The 20288-nt window shown below is 51.7% G+C and overlaps 1 protein-coding gene across 1 annotated transcript in view; it reads right to left on the reverse strand.

Moving 5' to 3' along the window:
- The window catches only part of AR (androgen receptor), a 38984-nt gene that overhangs the window by 14100 nt on the left and 4596 nt on the right, over positions 1-20288 (reverse strand). The window contains exon 2 of the mRNA XM_063422655.1: positions 5697-5848. Coding sequence (XP_063278725.1) covers positions 5697-5848 — 152 coding nt within the window. The remainder of the gene's footprint in view (positions 1-5696; positions 5849-20288) is intronic.

Below are 20288 nucleotides of genomic sequence, written 5' to 3' on the forward strand. Positions count from 1 at the left end.
CCTCCACCCAGCCTTCTTAGGTACTCACAAATGGGCGCCCTATTTTCTGGAAAACAGAGAGCTGGAAGGAGATTTGGCTGCCTGAGCCCGCCAAGGATGTTCCAGGATCAGGCACAGCTCCTCCAAATTCCCCTGTGTCAGGAGCAGCACCGTACAGCCCCAGTGCCCTCCTCATCCCCAGGATCTGGACAGATCCCAACACATGGCCTCATCCCCCACTCCGCTCTGTCTCCATCAGGCACCCACGGGAGGGGAGCACGTGAGGTTTCGTAGTGGAGTCCAAGCCTTGCACAGTGAGGCTTGTTTCCCATTTGCTCCTCAGCAGCATCTCCAGGCTCCAGAACTGCTCCCTCATGGAGAGGGAGCCTCTCCCACGAGCTGGGAGCAGGCAGAGTGCCCTGGAGGACAAGCAGTGCATGCTGGAGAAGGCTGCAGGATGGCTGTGCCACGCCACAGCAGCACAGGCTGTGAGCTGCAGCCAACAGCTCTCCCCATGGTCATGGTACAGTGACATTGCTGAGATGGCCAGGCCAGCTTCATGGTTCATGGACAGGTTCTTTGGGGCAGGAACCTGTTCTGTGTTGCCTGGGCCTGCACAAGTGAGCCCTGTTTGCTTTATGTTCTTTGCCAGTAACAAAAAGAGAACCGAACAGCCACAGCTGGCATTGTGCTGCTGCTGCTTGGCGTGAGAATGAGCTGAGCTCACCTTGCCCTAATTCCTGGGGATGCAGAGATTTCTCTTTCACCACCAGGAAAGGAACCACCAGCTCTAAATAGGCAGGAGAACAGGGAAGGGTGGCTAGAATGTGGGTGAGTTCCTTCCCTCTGATGTGAGTTCTCACACATAGAGACTTGTTTCTAATTTCAGGGTAATTCGCTCTCGTAATTTCAGAGCAAGGTCAGACATTTGCAATCCGCTGTTCTTTATTTAAAGATGAATTCACTGGGTTTTCCTTCTCCAGAGTTTAACACTGAAACTACTTCTCCCTTTACCTTTTCTCCCCTGAAACAATGGAGATCTTTTCTCGATTCACTCCAAGGCAGAGGCTCTTGCTTTGCAAACCTGTACATACAGGTCCAAACCTTACATCCACTCTCCGGTGTTCCCTAGTGGTCTTGCTCTTGGCAAGGCCCATCACCCAGCCTGTCCTTCCCTCAGGCAAGGCGCCCACCCATAGACCACTGCCCAGCTGAGGACACTGCAGATGTCACCAGAGAAGCCCCACCTCCTCCCCTGCCACCTAGGTCCTGTTTGACGTGTGCAGAGGTGAGGAGGGAAGTCACACCCAGCACCCTCTGCTTTCCCAGACCAACACAGGCACCCCAAGAGAGCATCTTTGCAGCAGCCCCTGCTGTGAACACACTGCAGTCCCTGTGTCCCCTCTGCCAGGAACGTCCCCGCCACTTTGGGCCCCTCCTGGGCCACCTCACACCAGGCAGAAAGATGTTTCCGCCACCTCCGAGCCCCCCCACTCATCTGCTGGGACCACAGCACACTGGGAGCCAAGGGGAAGAACTGCCCTCTATTATTTTAGAACTGCTCTCCAGTTCTAAAACAATGATTTATGGAGGTGAGTTGCTCAATCCACAGCAATCATTTAACTAACAGCCTGTTGCCACATGAGCTGTTGTGCCCAGACTAACTTTCTCTTCTAGACAACAAAGTAATCTGTGCAAACATCTGGAGCGAGATATATGACTGTAAATGTGAAAAACCAGTAAATGTCTTTCAGAAGAGAGAGATCCTCATATTTCAGGACATAAACTGAATTTTAACAGCTGGGGGAAAAGGCTTTCTGTGAAAGCAGCTCCTCTGGGTCTCGTGTAACCGTGGAGGCTCCCAAGCTGTCCTGGAAAGCCTCTGGTCCTTGGGGCTGTCACCAGCAGGGCCATGCCCAGAGCAGAGCCTGTGGGTTTGGTGCTGGCACCCTTCCCATGTGATGTTCCTATTAATAGCTCAAGAGGGTTCAGTCACAAGGCTCCCAGGAGCCAGCACGGAGCCACTGCTGATGAACTACCTTTGCAAAATCGTTTTCTGAATAGTCCTCTCTATTTACCAGATGGCTACAGTGAGCATAGGGAAAGCACCCAGAGCTTTCCCTATGCTCTGGTCGTCCCATCTTTTGCTCTCCCCATGGCTTTTTAAGGCAAATAACACCCAAATAGTTGTAAAAAACCCACCACTGGAGCATTGGGGTGCTGCAGCACCACTCAATCTTCTGCAGACTCAATTTCTTTGGGTGTCACATCAGCCTGGGAAGGAGGAGAAAGCTTTTTATAACATGGCAAGCATCTTTGCCAACATTCACTTCAACTCGGTGTCATCTTGAAATCTGGCAAGAAGCTGTTGAGTTGGCCCAGAGACATCTCTCTGCTGTAAGGCTAATCCTCAGCAGGTCAGAACACAGAACATTAATCCATATGGAGAATGATGGAGGCACTCAGAGCAGCCTGCAGAGCAGCCTGCACAGCAGCCTGGCTGGGTGCCTGCTGGGAAAATTGCCAAATACTGTGTTATTTTTTTCATTTAACTCTCTGCTATTTAAAGGCAGCCCCATCAGGAACACAGCCCAAAGCATCCCAGTACTACACTGCCAGGAATGCTGCATGGAGGCAACTCTGAGCTGGCTAAGGCGGCCACCAGACTGCAGAAACTTCAGAGGGACAAGGAAGGTCTGCTTCTCTCCAGGGATATATGCAGAGAGACAGTGATCTCCCTCCTGGACAGAATGGGACAGCAGGAACCCCTGGGCTGCTAGCTGACCCAGGAGCTGCCTTGTTTGAAGCATTTTTCTGTTTCAGGGTGGCACCACAAGGACTGAAGTCCCAAGTCTTCAACCCACCCCAGCCATGCTCACCACGGAGCTGTCCCGCTTACTCGTGCAGGGAAAAAACAACATCTGTGCTGAGCTGGGTGAGCTTTTTGCTCACCAAATGAGGAGGGGGAGCCCTCCTTTGTGGGCAGAAGAGGAGCAGCATCCCTGGTCACTGGGCAGCCACCCAGCCCTCTGCACTCTTCCTGCTGGGACCCTGGGACAGGTAACTACAAGGGAGAGCACAGCACTGGGTCACAAAACCTTGCAGGTGAGGAAATCCCCACTGGTGTGGGGAATCTGTGGGGTGTGCTTCAGTGCTGGCCTGGACACAGCCTGGGCATCTTGAGAGAGTCAGTGAATCACGAGAGCTGGCAAAACAAGATCAGGACAACATTCCTGTCTTTTCTATTAACTCTTCTGGCATCTTTCTGGAAAAAGTTGAACCTGAACTTGTGAAATGCCTCAAATCTGTCAAATATTTTATCAAAGCAACAGTGACCTGCTCCTGCCCATAAACCCCTCAGTGTGTCCAAAGGAAAGAAGAATCAGTGTCACAGCTTTTTTTTTTTTTTTTACACTTTTTCCTTTCTCACCCTAGAAGCCAGTGCATGTCTATAAAACCTCCTTAAACATCCCTGAACCTTTACCAGATAAGTTCACCATTATCTCAAAAGAATATAACAAAAAAAAAATGATGTTCCCAGTTATTTCCCTCTCCTCCAAGGTGCTGTTTGTGCTGCTCCAGTCACAGCCCTCTGCTGCTCTCTTCACTGAAGGCTGTGGCTTGACACCAGAACTAGGAAGGTAACAGGTTTCTTTTCTCATGGGGAAGCATTTTGATCTACTGCTGTAAAGTCTCCAAGGGCAAACTAAGATTTTATGAGAGACACTTTATGGACTTTAAAACATGAGAACACGCTGAAATATCAGCTTTCAGTAATGCTCCTCAGCTTTAAGAAGGAAGAGATCTGTCTGGAAACTCACCAAAAGTTAGAACAGAAATTATCACCTGCCATCCCTGCATTCAGTACCTATAAAGGAGCAAAATTTATAGCCACTTCCCCAAAATAAAGACTTACCCATGGACCTCAGGGTAAGATGAAACCTCACAATCTGGCAGCTCCCCCTACCCCTCTCTGCACACACATACAGCTCCTCAGGAAAGGCAAAGGGCGGCTTCCCAATCCCAACACATCCAAGTGCTCCCAGCCCTCTGCCACACTGCAAGGCTGAAGAACCAGGAAGAGACATAAATACCATTTAAATTAATGATATAACACAATCAGGAGAGGGAACAACTCCACGGCACGTGCCTCAGAGCAGCGCAAGCAGCCCAGGCTGCCCCTCTGCCCATGGGCACCTGGAGTTCCTGCCACCCCCAGGACAGATCCCACCCTGGTGCCAGGGGAGCACAGCTCCCGCACCCACCCGCAGACACAGGCGTTCCAGCAGCAGTTCATCTGACTGAGAGCCAAGACTCCACTTACTATAAATCAACAATAACTTGCTGACTTAAACAAGCATCTGTTATTTACTCTGGCTGCACAAGCCAACCTACTTGGCTTGACACAGAGCTGGTGTGCAGCAGAGACAGATCTGCAAATTATTTACTTGGGAGAAATATGCAAAATTTATTAACTATTATTTGACTGCCCTTTTTGGCAACAGGACACTGACGTCCCCTGTGGCATAGCCCCTATTCTTCCCTGAACCAGCACCGGCAAGTTGGCTCCTGGCACAGAGGAGTGAGGGAAACACGACTCCAAAAAGAGGCAGGATAATGATAACTGATATAGAAGCAGCATTCTGACAACAGGTGAGCACCCCTAGCCCGGGACCTCTGCTCATATAAAGGAGGTTGGGCACAGGGGAAGGTCACAGTGAGACAGAAGCTCTGTCCCCATCACTGCTGCCAGCCTTCTCCCGAGGACACTACAGCCACTGACACCGGCTGCCAGCAGCGTGCCCATAAATTGTGCCCATAAATTGTGCTAGCACCAAGGAAAAATGATGGTTTGTGTTGGGTCATCACTCCTGACAAGACTCCTGAGGAGTAACTACAGGCACGTTACATTGCCGGACAGTTCATCTTCCACAACAGAGACTCTCACTGCTGCCCAAGAACCACGGCTCTGAACTGCAGGTAGAAACCAGACTTTGCTGAGGCACAGCCTAAGGAAACAGCTGGGCTGGGTGCTTCTGCATGTTCATTCCCTGGGTAAGACGGTACAAAGACCTTGCCGTTGAGAGGGAACATTCGGGCTCACACGTATCCCTGGAGAACCTGACACTACAGAGGTAGACATGAAGGAGAAGTTGCTTTCTCACGAGCTGGGGGAGAAGGATCATGGACCCCAAGGTCAGAGCATGGCTTCTGATGGACAGACGGTTGTGCTGTTTTGTGGGCAGTCACAGAAGTGACACTCTGGAAGGGGTGCAGGAGAGGAAAAGCCTCCCCTGAGCTGGCAGTTGTGCATCTGAGACTGCAGGTGGGCTGATGGGAGCTTAAAGCACTATGGAGAGTCAAGAAGAGAAGCAAGAACTGACTGCTCCATGGGCTCACCAGGTCACTAAGATAATCATGGAATCACAGACACAGTTGGGTTGGAAGGGACCTTTAAAACCATCTTGGTCCACACCCTTGCCATGGCAGGGACACCTCCTAAGAGATGAGGTTGCGCAATGCCAATTAAAAGAATTATTTTTGGCAAGTATTTTGGCAAGCTGGTTTGGTTACTTTTTGAGACCAACCTGTAAAATGAAGTGACAAACTCAGGAGAGAAAGATCAATTTATCCTTGATTTTTCTCCTTTCCTGGTTTAAGAGATCTTAGAATGCCACCACAGCGGGGCAGTGACCTTTCCTCTCCATCCCTGTTACCTTCAGCTGCCCGTTTGAAGAACACTTTGCAGCTCCCACATGTGAGGGCTCCGTAATGGCACCCGGACGCTTCGTCTCCACAGATCAGACAGGTCTTCTGAGGTGGGAAGTAATAGTCAATGGGCAGGACATGGTCACGGCCACCCTCCAACCTGCAGCACAAAACAGGGAGAGCAACAGAAGGGTCAGCAAATGTGGTCGGGACAAGCTGTGGGGAGTGTGGTCATGGCAAACCCAGGACTTCAGGGATGGATCAGCCAAGCACTGAGCAGAAAGAGGGTGAGCTGCAACTAAGCCAAGCCTGGTCCCAACCACGCAGAGACCATGCTGGGTGTCCCTCCTGACACTGCTCACTGCATGCGGTGTGTGACAAAGTGTAACAAAGTAGTGACACACAGTGACAGCATAGTCTAGGGAGAAAAGGCGACTGAAAGTGGCTGTCACAGTGCTAATGGAATTTTGGCTTCAATAATGAAGCTCATACACCAAACAAGGCAGAGCATGGCACTGCCAACCACTTGATGCCACGTTAACCACCATGCCAAGATGTCCCCAGTGCCTGACTCCCCTTCTCCAACACCTCACCATTCCATACATCCAGATTCTGCCCTCTCAGCCAGTACCATTCCCTCCCCAACCTGATCTGATCTGTTTCATCAGATCCATGGTGAAACTGCTTTTCCAGAGGGCATGGCAGGAGGAGAAGGGCTTATCCAAACCAGAAGCCAACACGTCCAGGCAGTTTGGGAAGCACCAGCACATTGAGTTAACTACCAGAACTCATTTTTCTGCAACCACTGGATGAGGCAATTAAGTTTTAACAGTCTGCAAGTCACTGCAACTTTTGGGTAAAATTAGATCTCCTTTCATTTTTGGTATTGTTTGTTGATTGCAGGTGAGCTCTGAGAAATCAGATTACAACAACAGTGAGTGTGACAAAGATGGGACATCTTGAAAAATCTTTGTACCCAGAAAAGCCCTACTGTCCTCGCCTGTCCCTGACCTTGGAGCTGGGGGCAGATCCCACCTCAGTTTCAGGTCAGTAACTGGAGCAGCAATTTCATCCTCAATTCTTAGAGCAGAAACCTTTTGAGAGATTTCTCATCTCTTTAACAGGAGCAATCAGTGACTCATCTGTAGATGCAGCTCAACCACTCTTTCCCAACCATCTCCATTTCCAAGGCTTTTCTTGAATTACTGATAAAATGGAGGAGACACAGTTGGCTGCACCATGCCTGCCATAGTCCAGTCCTGTTGCAACCAACATGCTCATTTCTTGGCTTATGTGGCATCCCACCTGTCCTGGTGTGATCCTACCACCCATCTCAGGGTATTCCCACATCCCCCATGCCATGTGCTACAGAGTCCTGCCACTGGATGAGAGGGGCTGGTGGAGAGCAGATCCTGCTAAGGAATACCAGCAGCACACAGGAGAGCCTGACTAAAAGTGCCTTTTTTACCCAGTGTCTTTTAGATTCACACATAACAGGCCTTTCTGCTAATGACCCAACACTGCTTTTCTCCTCTCTGTGCAGAAATCCAGCAGTGCTCATTTCCCTGTTTCCACAAGGCTTCCACTCTGCCTCCCCCACCCTCAGCACTGTGTGTGTGGTGAGCAGCAGGGCCTCTCACAGCAGGTGTTGTGACGACAGACACAGGAATCCCAGAGGATTCCGGATTGTTTTTGAGGATTAATTACGTGAAACTGCAAAGCAGGTTTGCAACTGAGTGGCTTCTGAAACAACTTTTAAAGAGCTGCTCACGTGTGGGAAGAGTTGTGCAAGTACGGAAACACCTTCCAGCAGGTGTGCATTGAGAATATCCCACAGAGGTGCCCCTGCCAGGGCTCCCTGCACACCCCTCTATGCTCAGCCACACTTGTCCCCACTGCCACCAACACGTGGAGACTGGAGGACACCGGCTGGCATGGAAGGTGGAAGGTGACTCCTGGACATGGGACAGGCTCCTCCTGGGCGAAGGCTTGGCAGGGTGTGCCCAGCAGCCCCAGCACTCCAAAGGGCAGGAGGTGGTGTTTAGTCAGGTGGGGAGCGGCTCTACCACAGGCCCTGCAGCACCAATGTGGTTCCCTGCCAGCAGCCACTGCCCAGAGCTGAAGCATCTGCCCAGGAACGCCCTTGACTTTAAAACAATGACAATTTGCCTTTTTTTTTTTTTTTTTTTTTTTTTTTTTTTTTTTTTTTTTTTTTTTTTTTTTTATTGAGAGAGAGAGAGAGAGAGAACTGCAAGAAAAACATGATGTAAAAACGTTTTAGCAACTCGGAGTGAGTTAATGCTAATGGTTCCCTTAACGATCCATTTTCCAGCTTCCAAGGGACATTTGCAGGGTGTTCTCAAAACGTGCAGGTAATACATAACAATGGCAAGCGAGCCGAAGAGGTGCCTGGGGAAGCTGCGGGGCAGCAGAGCCGCAGGTGCCACCAGTCCCGAGATGCCACCGCGCCTCGCCCCCTTTCAGGGAGGACACAGGGGTGGCTCAGCGGGCAGCTCGCCGCAGGGCTGCAGAGCTCAGGGCCGACCAAAACAAGCCCTGCACGCCGAGAGGAGGCTCGCAGTTGTTACGGTGCGCGACGAGTGCCAGCCCCGCCGCAGAGCCCCAGGAAGGGCGACAGCGCGCCAGGCAGACACAGCCGGGACGCAGTGGTGACAGCGGCAGTGCCGGGCCCGGAGCGCGCCCCGGAGGCCAAGGTCGCAGCTGTGACAAAGGAGTGTGGTGGCTTTCGAGGGCAGGGAAAAAAAACAACCTCAGTATCTCTTCTGCAACCCTAGGGTCAGTTTTACTCTCAGTTCAGAAGGGTTGTGTAAGGAAATGGAGGGTTACTGTGAGATCCCCTCACACGCAAATGTATTTTTCTGGGGAGTGGAAACTATCATTTTGCAATGAAGCATTTGTTTGTCATTAGTTAAATTTCACCAAACGGCCACATTTCACAACACCCCCGGAAAGCCAAGAGCAAGCAAGCACTGTTAAAAGAGGAGCCAACAACTTCTCCCCATCCACAAAGGAAGTCTCCATCCGGCAGCAACAGCCGGCACCGGCAGCTCAAAAGGAGCGCAGGGCACAACTGTCCCCTTGCGATTTCCCAAGCTATTTTCCACCCTAAGCCAGACCAAGACAAAATGATGGCAGCTTCCACACGCCCCCAGCTCATCCCAGCCAGGAACCCGAGAGCAGAGAGTCCTGGTCCCATACTCCCTGAGGAAAGGGGTTTTGCACCTTCACTGGGCTGTGTCCAAAATGTGCACCTGCACATCTGTGGTGCTCAGGAGGATGTTGAGACCAGAACTGAACCAGCACTCACTCACAAACTCAGGTGCTCAGGAAGATGCTGAGCTCAGAACTGAGCCAGCACTCACACCTGAACTCATATGACATAGAACCCTATACAGTATTTCAAGTAGTAATTTCCGAGACACCCTGATGTTATCAAAGGAATCTCTGCCTTTAAAACAGCATCACCTGTGCCTGACATTCTCTAATGCAATCTTAAATTTAACTGGCTTCCCCTCAGTGCAGCTGTGGGGCTCCAGCCTGGATGATGTTCTGTGACTCCATCAAGGGGTCAGACCCATGCTCGGCAAAGGGCAGGACTGCTCACTTCGGGCACGTCCTCGTGTCCCCTTGCACTGTCATTTGGCTGCTGCTGGCTCCAGCCAGAGCTGAGCCAAGCCTGTGCTTGCAGCCACCACATCACGCTCATCCGGGTAACAAGGCCCGCACAGAAAATTTGGAGTATTCATCTGTTACAAAGCTTTGAGCCATTTAATCGACAAACATACAGCTTTGTACACTAAATTCATGTCCTTTCTGCTAGATAGCCTTGAGTATGTTTCCAGTTTGCCCATGCCTTGTTTTTGTGTGCGCAGGCAGCAGAGGCACAATAGCATCTAGAGCATGAGCCTCAGGCCTGGTAAACACATACAGGAACTGGATCCTCACCGGATTTAAATAAATATTAGCAGATGACAATGGGTTTTCCAAGCAGTGCAGGCTGGCAGGAGGAGCGCACTTCAAAGAAAGCAAAAGTCCTCCCACCAGCAACTCCCAGGAGCAGGCTTAGCGCTCCAGCCCAGGCACTGCCTCCCAGACCCAGGGGCACAAATAGCCTCCACAGGCACAGGTGCACAATCCCTTCTCAAATCTCCAAATTAAACTCTGGGTTTTTTTGTTTTCAAACACTCTGTTTACTTATTTTGACAGGTTATTTTTCACACAGCATGTCCCCTCTGCAGTGGAAAGCCACCCCCTCCACACTCGCAGCCCTTGGCTCTCTTCTCTTCTGCATTCCTCTGCGGTGCGTGAAGGCTGCTCCAGGCCTGGAGCTGCATGGACCCAGCCACTGTTTGTCCCTGCACTCAGGAGACAGCCCCAGCCTGCCACCTGACCAGCTGAGGCACTGCACACCCGTCAGTGGGACAGGCGGCAGAGCCACGGCATAACCCAGTCTGCTGGGGAGCCCCCTCATTTAATTGCCATCCTGGGCTCTTACCTTCCAATCATCCATAAGGAAGAAGCAGAAAATGAGCTTAGAAAGGTGAAAGGTGGCAGGTTTGCTACACCCGGAATGCAAAGCCTGGGCAAAGTCACCCTGCAGCTTTTGCACGTCACCGGTGGCCACAGCAGAGGCTGCTGCCCACATTTGGTACAGCTAACACCAAAACTTCTGCCTCAAAGCCTGATGTCCAGCCTGAGGTTCAGGGAGCAACTTAAACAAATCAGCTCAGAGGAGATGGAACACTTGATCCCCCAGATGGAGCAGGTACCCACAAAAAGAGATGGCACAAGGGCATTGCAAGGTCACTTCAGATGGGAACTCACCTGACTACAAAGAACAAAGGGGACAAAAAAGCAAACAAGGAGCAACAAGGCTGCAGGCAGGCTGCAGCCCTGAGGGGCACTCCCGAGGTCATCAGAGCCCTACACTGCATCCTCCTGGTGACTGCAGAGTCACCTGGAGTCACCAAGGACAGGACCTTGGCATCCTTGTTGCACAGAGAACCCTACTTATTTTCCAAGGAAACCTTCTGTCCTCACTGATATTTATGCAGTTAGTTTAAGCCTCACCATAATCTCCCATTTTCAAATCCATCTCCTCTGCTCACAAAAAGAAAATGCTCCTGTAAAGAAAATCACAAATAATGAGACACCTGATATATATATTTCATGCTCCAAGGGACACCGCCATGATGCCAGATGCAGGCTTACAGCTCCAGGGTACAGACTTGTGATGCCACATATCAACATCTTCACCTGCAGGAGAACTTTTACCTTTCCCTCTTCCAAAATCAAGTGCAGTGATGCTTACTAAATGCTCTGGAAGAGGGGATGTGAGTTCTTGGTGGCTTTTCTCACAGCTGGTGTGCCAGGCGGATCTCCAGAGGAACAGAACACTCTACCAGTGTCCAGCCATGGGGCACAGCACCTCAGGTGAACTGGGCATGTGGCCCCCAAAGCCACCATGGTCCCCCAGCACCCCTAAATAACCACAGCATCTGGTATGGGGCTACCAAAAGAAACCCAAGGTAGAACGATTCCAATCAGTGTCACATGGAACTCCAAAGGTATTTGGAATTTAACTTGGCAACAAGTATCAAGTAGTGCTGGTGGCCAGAGGTCAGTGGTCAGCTCCCAGCTGGGCTGCTGAGGGATGCCAGGATTCATTCCCAGACTCAGATATTTAAAACACAAAATATTTTCTCCTCTTCCTTTGGCAGTGGAATTATTGCTAAGGAAACCAGGACTGCAAATTCTGCATTTTTATTTCTCCATTGGAGGAAGCACAAGGCAAAACCAGTCAGCAACAAGGGCGGGACTCGGTATCGAAACATGAGGAGACCACAAATACCACGGATCTGGCACTCAGCTGGGGATGGCCTGAGCCAGCACCCTCCCCCTGGCACTGGGGAGGCCCTGGGGATGGACAGGGATGGGAGCAAGAAGCGGAACCCCCCCATCTCAGGGAGCAGCCCCCCTCCCATCCCCCTCGCAGTGAGGGCTGCCAGGGATCACTGCAGTGGCACTGCAGCGCTGGTCCCACAATTTACCAGCAGAACTGGGTTATTTTTAGGCACATTCCTACCAAGACCAAATCTTTGCAGAGACACAACTGCAGGGGCATAAAAATCCTTTGCCTTATTATGTCTGGGAGTAGATAGCAGCTCTATCTGCAGAATTTCCCTTCAGCTCTGCTGGCAAAGCACTGAGTTTCTAGAGGAGACTTCACGACTCGTGCAACAGGATCATCTTCCCGTGTCCTCCAAGCGGATCGTGCTGTGAGTCATCCCCAACACAAACACACTAATTATAATTAAGGTTTCACATATTTAGTGCCAGGTCTCCCTGCAATTCTTAGCCCCAGTCTCAGCAGAATAGGCAACAGAAGCAAATTCCCAGCAACCCACAGACACTGGCTGACACACACCGATCCCCCTGCTCCTGGCCTGGCCTTCCTGGCATGCCCACGGCTCACAGCTGCCCACACCTGCCAGCTGCACATGCATCAGGATAGGAGCAGGGCAGGACTGGCCCCTCAGCAAGGCTTGGATGGGGGGGATGGATACATGGATGGATGGATGGATGGATGGATGGGCAGCTGCACCAGTACCAACCCCACTGGCACACACCTGCAACCCAGGGTATCCCATACAGGCATGGATTGGGAAACAGTGCTTTGATGCCAGTTTGCACTTTTAGTGACATATGGCAGCTGGGCAGGGACAGCCAGACCTGTCGGCAGGGGGGCTGAGAGCATTCCCAGGAAAACATAGAGAGCAGAGCCCTGCAGCCCTGCAACCAGCTGACTCCAGGGACCTGTGGGCGTGGGTGGTCCTGCCATTATCACAGACCCATGCTGGGGTTTTGAGTGGCCCTCCCGGGCAGTGATGTCCAGAGAGAGCCGTGGCACACCAGGGATCAAAGCCCTGCCCACTACCCCTTGGCTGTGCTCTTCCAAGCAGGCGAGGAATGAAAGCAGCCAGAAATCATTTTCTCTCAAGCCTGCCTGCAAACCAAAACACAGATGCCACATCTAATTTTAGGCCTCCCAGCCTTGAGAGCGCTCTCCCGAGTCTCTCTGAGTGAGCAGTGAGATAGTCATCTTAGGACACGCCGCAACCACAGTGGCTGCGCACCCGCCTTGACCCCAACTCTGAAATGATAGGAGGGCAGAGCCACAGCACGAGGGCACAGCACGGCCAGGAGTTAACAGACCCCCACTGCTCCCCGGGATCCTGCAGGACACACTGAGCCTCCTCCACTAACTGCAGCTGAGTGCAAAGGGACTGGCCAAGCACCCTGTTAACCCCAGGCTGCCACCTTCTCCCTGCTGGACATGACAACTGCTCCAACTCGGGACATAATCCAAGGATTCAAGCACCCACATGGCAAAAGAGAGGGTGAACTGAACAAGAAGAGAGCAGCTGCACCCCCCCTGGAACTTTAGCTCCCATCTTAGCTCAGCTCTACCCAACCCTCAGCACAGCCCCAGTGGGACGTTCTGCCCTGCAGACTTCCCAGCACTGAGCTCTGCTCCCTCTTCAAACCACCCCCAACACAGCCCAGAATCAAGGACCAAGCACTTTGGCACAGACTGTGCTGTAAACAAGAAAGGGAAAAAGTCCCTGTGCTATTGTTTTTCTTACAATTTAAAGATGCTCTAGGGACCTGGAGAGCAGACTGGGAAGTAATAGATTTCTTTGTAAGGGGAAGATCCTATTATCCAGGAAAAGACTTTTTGACCACAGTGAACACGTGAAAACAAAGCCAATTACAGAGAGCTAGAAAACCGAAATCCATGTGAACAGGCTGAGTTCATCGGGACAATGTCACATGTTCTGGAGCACAGGAGCATGCACAGGGACAAAGCCCAGGCCAGCCCACAGAGGATACAGTCCACACCGGACCCATGGCTCCAGACACATGTCCCCCAGCCCTGCCCTGCTAACAGTGCTGGCACTGCCCGGCAGCAGGAGAGGGAGTGGGGGTGACCTGGGGGCTAGTTCTCAGTGTATGAGCAGGGAGAAGCAGCAATGTTGATCCCTGTGCTGCCCACAGAGGCTCACAGAGCTGCAGCCACCTCTCTTTCCTACGGGCAGCCCATGGCAGGATGCCCACTCTCCTGGGATGTGTTTGCAGAGGGACCACTGCAGGCCCCAGGGTGAGAGGTGGGGACGTTCCTCATACAGAAGAGAACAGAACAGACACATAATCTGCGTGTGGTGTTTGTGGAAAGATGAGGAACATCCACAGATGTGCACAAGCACGCACACGATTCAAAAGAAACAGTAAATCATCCGAGCTCTCTTTGCAGGGGGATTTCATTTTCCAGTTAACACACCTCATTGCTTCCCTGATGAAAGCTATCAACCCAATCAGCACAAAAATTCCTTCCCTGTATTTCGCTTTCAAGAGGAAACTGGAGCTGCTGAGATATCCCGTTCCAGCCCTCCCAACAGCAGGTCGGGATGCTGCTGATCGGCGCGAGGGGGAGGAGGCAGGAGCCTTTGCGAGGAAATTTGTGATACAGAAACTTGTGCCTGGGCTCTGTTCTCAGCACACAGGCCAAGGTCAAAGTGGTTTTTTTCTGCCATCTCTAACCAGCGAAGAAGCAAACACAGCTAATATGTGCAACAGCAGCCAAAATGCTGAGGGCCAGTAAAAACACCAGAGAAAGAAGTGTCGTGTAATTTTGGGAGAGACAAGAAGCCTTCTCCATCCACCCCCAAGCAGAGAGAGCACAAGGGGAAGGAAGCAAACTCCAGGGTTTTCCCACCTCATCCCAGGGCCTGAACACATCCTCTGTAAAATGTATTCTGGAGATCTGCACCCTCCTCTCTGGCATTTATAGGGATGGCTCCTGCTAGCAGCAATTCCAGAGGCACTTAGCGGGATGGGGGTCTGGAAGGTGAAGATGCACCTGTAAGACAGAAAGATCTGCCCCGAGGTTCTCCCCAAAGCCACTGGCTACAGCCAGCCCATGTCTAGTCCCTGCTGGAGCATATTGGTGCAGAGGGAGAAGTCACTCACCACCCCTCCTTAGGTGACGAAGCCAGGCAGGATACGGCTCAGAACAACATGGTCTAGTGGGAGGTGTCCCTGCCCAGAGAGGGGAGTGGAATGAAATGGGCTGTAATGCCCCTTCCAAAAAAATCATTCCCTGAGTCTATGACCATACTCCCCAGGCTCCAGCAAGAGCTGGATCAGGCAGCCAGCACCAGGACATCCCCCCAGCAGTGCCTGTCACAGGCACCTGGCTGCAGACATGAAAGGCAAATCCTTATAACTGCTGCCATGCCCAGCAGATGAAGGGTGGCTGGGACTCTGCCCGAAGCTCTCAAACAGCTCTTCTGCTCTGAACGGCCTGTGCAGAGCTCTGCCAGCCCAGGCACACCCAGATCTTAAGGCAGACACATCAAATGGTAAATGTGCCTGTGCCTGGCTGCTTGCCCTGGCCGAGGCTGCCCAAAGAGCTCCCTCCCCATGCCAAGGGTGTCCCAGGCCAGCGCTGTCAGTGTCCCAGCACTGTTGGTTCTGCACTGACTCCCCTCATCCTGACTTAAGCCCTCTCTTTTGCCCCTAGAGTTGTTTGGGAAGTGACAGCTGCCTTGACTGTGACGAGGTGCTCAGTTTGTTCCGCCCAGCTGCCAGCAGCTCCACGTGCCAGGCAACACGATAGACTGGCCCATTTAGCAGAAACAGGGGCTCATACCAGGAATCATTATTTACTTATTAGGATGGGCTCCCTTCTCCTTTGGATGGCACAGGGAAGCCATCAGGACACCTGTGGAAAGCATGGGTGTAATCCAGCCCTGTGGACACCCGAGCTCCCTGGGGCCGGGTGGCCTGGGAAAAGGGCAGAAGCTATAAATATCTGGGGAACTGGGTTATACTTTTAAGATTATTTCTATTATTGCAAATCACTTAATCTGAGATCTGTGTCCCTACAAACCAATCCCACCACTTCTGAGAACGTGTCAGCACCTGACTTTGTTCTCACTATTTGCAGAGGCGTTCTCGGGCGGGGGCTGGGGAGCTCCGAGCCAGGGCTGGGGAGCTCCGAGCCAGAGCGCAGTGGGTGACCTTGCTCTTTCTGGCCTCTGTTCAGACTGCTGTAACTGAGGAGCAAGCAGCACCGTGAGAGCAACTGAGCCAAGATGATCCGAGGCAAACCGAACCTGCCCTCCCGTCCTGTCCTGCACAGGTTCCCGGGGAGCGGCGGCTCCTGCGCACTCCTGAGGCGCGATGCTGTACTCCCATAACCCCTCTCCTGCAAACACTATCCCAGGGGCTGGACGGGAACACTGGGGCCAGCAGAGATGAACGGGCCAATGGATGGGGTGCAAAGTCTAGCACGCTGCCGCAGGACGGTCCCCAGCACCTGGCACAAAGCCAGCACGGCCCCCCAGGACCCCAGCGCTGAGCCAGGGCTGCTGCCACTCACACACCGAGGGGCTGCTGTCAAACCTCAGCCCCTGCCTGCAGGAAAGGGACAATTCCTTCTTCCACAGTTGTCTGGAGGCTGAATGAATCGCTGCTCGTGAGTGCTTCAGCAGTAAAGCCCTGCTACTGGGAGTATTTTTATTACTGTTAAGAAGAATAAGGGTTGCAATAGCTAGATTTAAAGCAGAACAAAGCACTGCCCACTGCAGGCACCTGGCCAAGGTGAGCTGGACTCCCCCCACAAAGGAGGTCTCCCCAGGGAGGCTCTCCTTCCCTCTGCCCCTCACACAGAGCAGGTAGGGGTCTTAAGTGTGGTTGGACACGGATGAGTAGCACAGGCAGATCAGGGAAGGCAGGCAGCAGTGGTAACAGCGAGAGAATATGGATGGAGAACCTCCGTCACAAGTCTTTGCCATGACAACTGGGCCAGTTCCTTTTCATTTCAATGAGCTCCCTCATACCACTATTACTGTTAACAAGCAGGGCTGGCTCTGGTCCCCACAGTGTGCAGCAACCATCAGTACCGGGGCCACCAGCCACTGCCAAGGCCACCACTGGGCATGCCTGCACTGCCACCCACTAAGGGGTGATGTGATCATATATGCCTCTTAATTGTTTACCAGACACAAATGCTCTGCTACAACAGGAGGTGGAACATCTGCCTCCTGTCCATGCTGTATGCTGGACCTCTCAAGGAAAAGAAAGAGCTGGAATGGATCCACCATCCCCACAGGAAGCGTTGCCATTGCTGTTTTCCTATGAACATGGTGTAGAGCTGGGCTCAGCCAAGGTGAAAGCAGATCACTCTGGTCAATGCTCACACCTTACCCGATGACGACCCCAGTGGGAGGTGCCCGTGTCTCCTGTGCCCCCTGTGCCAAATCACTACATGCACGTGGTGGCACCAAGCCACCCTCCCAGGCTATCCATGATGGCTTTATGGCTTTACTTGATTTGTATCAGTCTGAGGTGCAGAGGTGCGTTTTGCAGAAAATCACCCCAAAAGAAAATTAACTTGCACAAAGTAAAGAAGCTGTGGAGCTGTGCAAGGAGGAATCTTCACTTTTCCTACGTATTTTCAATGTTCCAGAGCCATCCACAGCTGCACAGGTCTCCGGGACCGACCAGGGCAGCTCTCAGAAACAAACAGTTCTTACTAGAAGTCATAGGAAATCTCCCACTGAATAGTTTTCGTTCAGTAAACACTAATTTGATAATTTTTAAATGTCCCACTGGACAATAAAATAAACACCCTTTCTTTCTTTTGTAATTTTAGTCCACAATCACTAGCAGAAAATATCCACTGCAAACACCAACCCAGCAGCCTCTAGTGAGTGCTCCAAGTCTAGACAGCAACTGGCAATGGAGAACTGGCAAACTGGGACAGCCACTTTCAAACAAGCAATTTATAAAATATGAATGAAGATCCGTGCCAAGAGTGGAATTCATGGGAATGACAGAAAAACACAGAGAGCCGAGTACTGCTCTCTACTACAAATTGTTCTTAGCCTCAAGTAATGAAACTGTTTTCATCACACCAAAACATGACTACAAGACTTTCACTATTTTAGTGAACTTTGTGATTTCTTCCTTCAACACATGGCAGTGTTTCCAGCTTTCCTCCCAGCTCAGAAGCATGCCCCCCTTGCCATGCACAGACTGACTTCTGATCTGGTCCAGTTTCCGCTGTGCCTGTTCCTCCCACTGCTCATCCGAAATCTGCTCCCATTGGGACCTAGAGGTGACCCCTGGCACGGATACAGAGCGGGCTCTTGTCTCTGCTGGAGCCCAGAGAGGCCTTGGAGGGTCCTGGTGTGGGAGTGTGGGGAGCTGGCATCATCCCTTGGATTCGCTGCCTCGCTACAGTGTTTCTGCTTTTATTCTTCCCAGGCCTGTCCCACACCTTCCTCACTCTGAGAAAGGAGACAGGGGCAGCGACCTCCAGGAATCGTGGGCTCCACACCACAGCGGACACAATCCCAACTCCAGCACCCACTGATGCCCACCCCCAGGGGTTGGTACCTGTGCCCATGGCAGGGATCTTGTCTCAGAGGAAAAACCCATCTCTGCAGTAGGAATCCTGGCCCGGGAGTCACCCCTGTCCCCTGGGCTACAAAACACGCTCTATCTCTCATTCCAAATCAGTATTTTGACACACTCTCCTGTCCTCAGAAGCAGCACTAAAGCACATCCCATTGTTCACTGGCTCTCAGTCTGGAACGAAGTTCTCCTAGGAGGAAAACCAATGGTTATGCCAGACTGGCATCAGGGTGTGGTGCAAAGCACAGCTCATCTGTGCAATGGATAAATACCAAGGAATCTGTAAACAGCGGGAAGAATGTAAAAGCTGCAAAAGCAGCAGAAGAGCGGCCATGAGCAGATCCTGTGCAGCTTCCAGCCCTGAAGCCTCGGGAAAACACACAAAATATCTGTGTGATTCCAACCCACCAGCACTCTTACAGCTTTTTGTGGATTGTTTCTTTGGCAAAAATCTCTGATTTCAGCTGCTATTTCCAAAAAATACCTGTGTGATTCCGACCCACCAACACTCTTAAAGCTTTTTTTGCATTGTTTCTTTGGCAAAATTTTCTGATTTCTCAGCTGCTGTTTCCAATACCAAGTGCCACATAAAGCCTGTCCTTCCACTGCAACCAGCAATTAAGAGGAACCAAGGTGGAATACTCACCGCCAATACCCAGCATGAGACCATGGAAGCAGCTTCAGGGGGGTGTAAGAGCTCAAAAATTCAAGACATTTGAAAAATAGGATGGGAAAGCCTAGAGGAGGATGGAGCAAAGTCTACCTTTGAGCAGTGAAGAGGCAAAGAGACACTGTGTACCCTCAAAGCAGCTGGGTAGGTCCCACACAAACACCCTACATGTCTGCCCTCCACAGCCCAACTCCTGACAGGTGATCCATCTCCTCTTCCCAGCAGTAAGGGATAGCTGGAGCACAGGAGACCATGGAAGAGAGGGAGGGACAGACACAGGAGGGAGGGGAAAAGGAGGAGACCATTTTATGAGATTTGACGTATGCTCAGGAGCGAGGAAGAGGAGCCACCAGTGCCATGCTCCAGCGCCCAGAAGGCTGCTCCCTCAGCCCTGAGGGGTTCTCCTTGCTGAGCACGGCTCCAACATCCCTGCAGCACCAGTTACCTGGCCACAGCGTATCGTTTCACAACCTCAGCTCCAGCCATGACAGGACATGCACCCTGCCACAGCCTGCTATCATGCCAGTTCACATTCAACCAAGTCCTAAATTCTCTAATCCAGCTCCAGATGGATAATCCTAGTTGTCCTGCATCTCTGAGCAAGGAAGCAGTGAGAGGTGCTGAGGAAGAAATTTATTTCTTTTTTCTTCTCCATTTATCAGAAACTGACAACAAGCTTTAGCACATCCCCAGCTCTCCTGGCCACCAGAGGCTCCCCATCCATGTGTCTGTAGGGGCCGAAGGGACTGGCTCGACATTCTGCCATGGTCCTCTTGTTTTCAAAGAAATATTTACATCCTGTGTATCCTCTGCCAATTGCCTGAGCACTGACAACAGCAGATGGGAGGGTCAGTCCCTTCACAAAGGCTTTCTGGAATTCTGCCAGTGCAGCGCTGGGGGGTCTCCAGAGCCCTCCTGGGACTGGGTTGCCAGAGCAGCTGCTGCTGGGCATGGACTGGGAGTGAGGGCTACCCTGAGAATGATCTCCTGCCTCATTCCATCTCACTGGGTAAGAGCTGCCCTTTACCCCTTCATCTCTTTGTCAGCCTTATCTCCTCCCTCCATAGGAAGGAATTACAGCAGGTTTTATCTGTAAGCCTATCACAGCTACAGAGCTCAAACGATTACAGAGCCATCAAGCCAGGTGATGAATGAACACGTGTCGCTGGCCCAAACCCACCACAGCCAGATTAGGGAGGGGAAGCCAAGGCAGGCGTAACCAGCAAACACCGGGATTCCAACCAGTATCAGCAGCAGGTAACAGCAGTGATAGCAAATGCCACTTTAAACCATCTGAAGCTACACAGATAGCAAATTTTCCAAAGTCAAAAGCCCTTAAATCCTTTTCTCCCCTTTGATTCCATTGCTTCAGCAACAGCTCCTTCTATGATTCCATTTAATTTGAAACCAGAGGCTACCCCCTCCA

This window comes from Prinia subflava, chromosome Z (assembly GCF_021018805.1).
Source record: "Prinia subflava isolate CZ2003 ecotype Zambia chromosome Z, Cam_Psub_1.2, whole genome shotgun sequence".
NCBI lineage: Eukaryota > Metazoa > Chordata > Aves > Passeriformes > Cisticolidae > Prinia > Prinia subflava.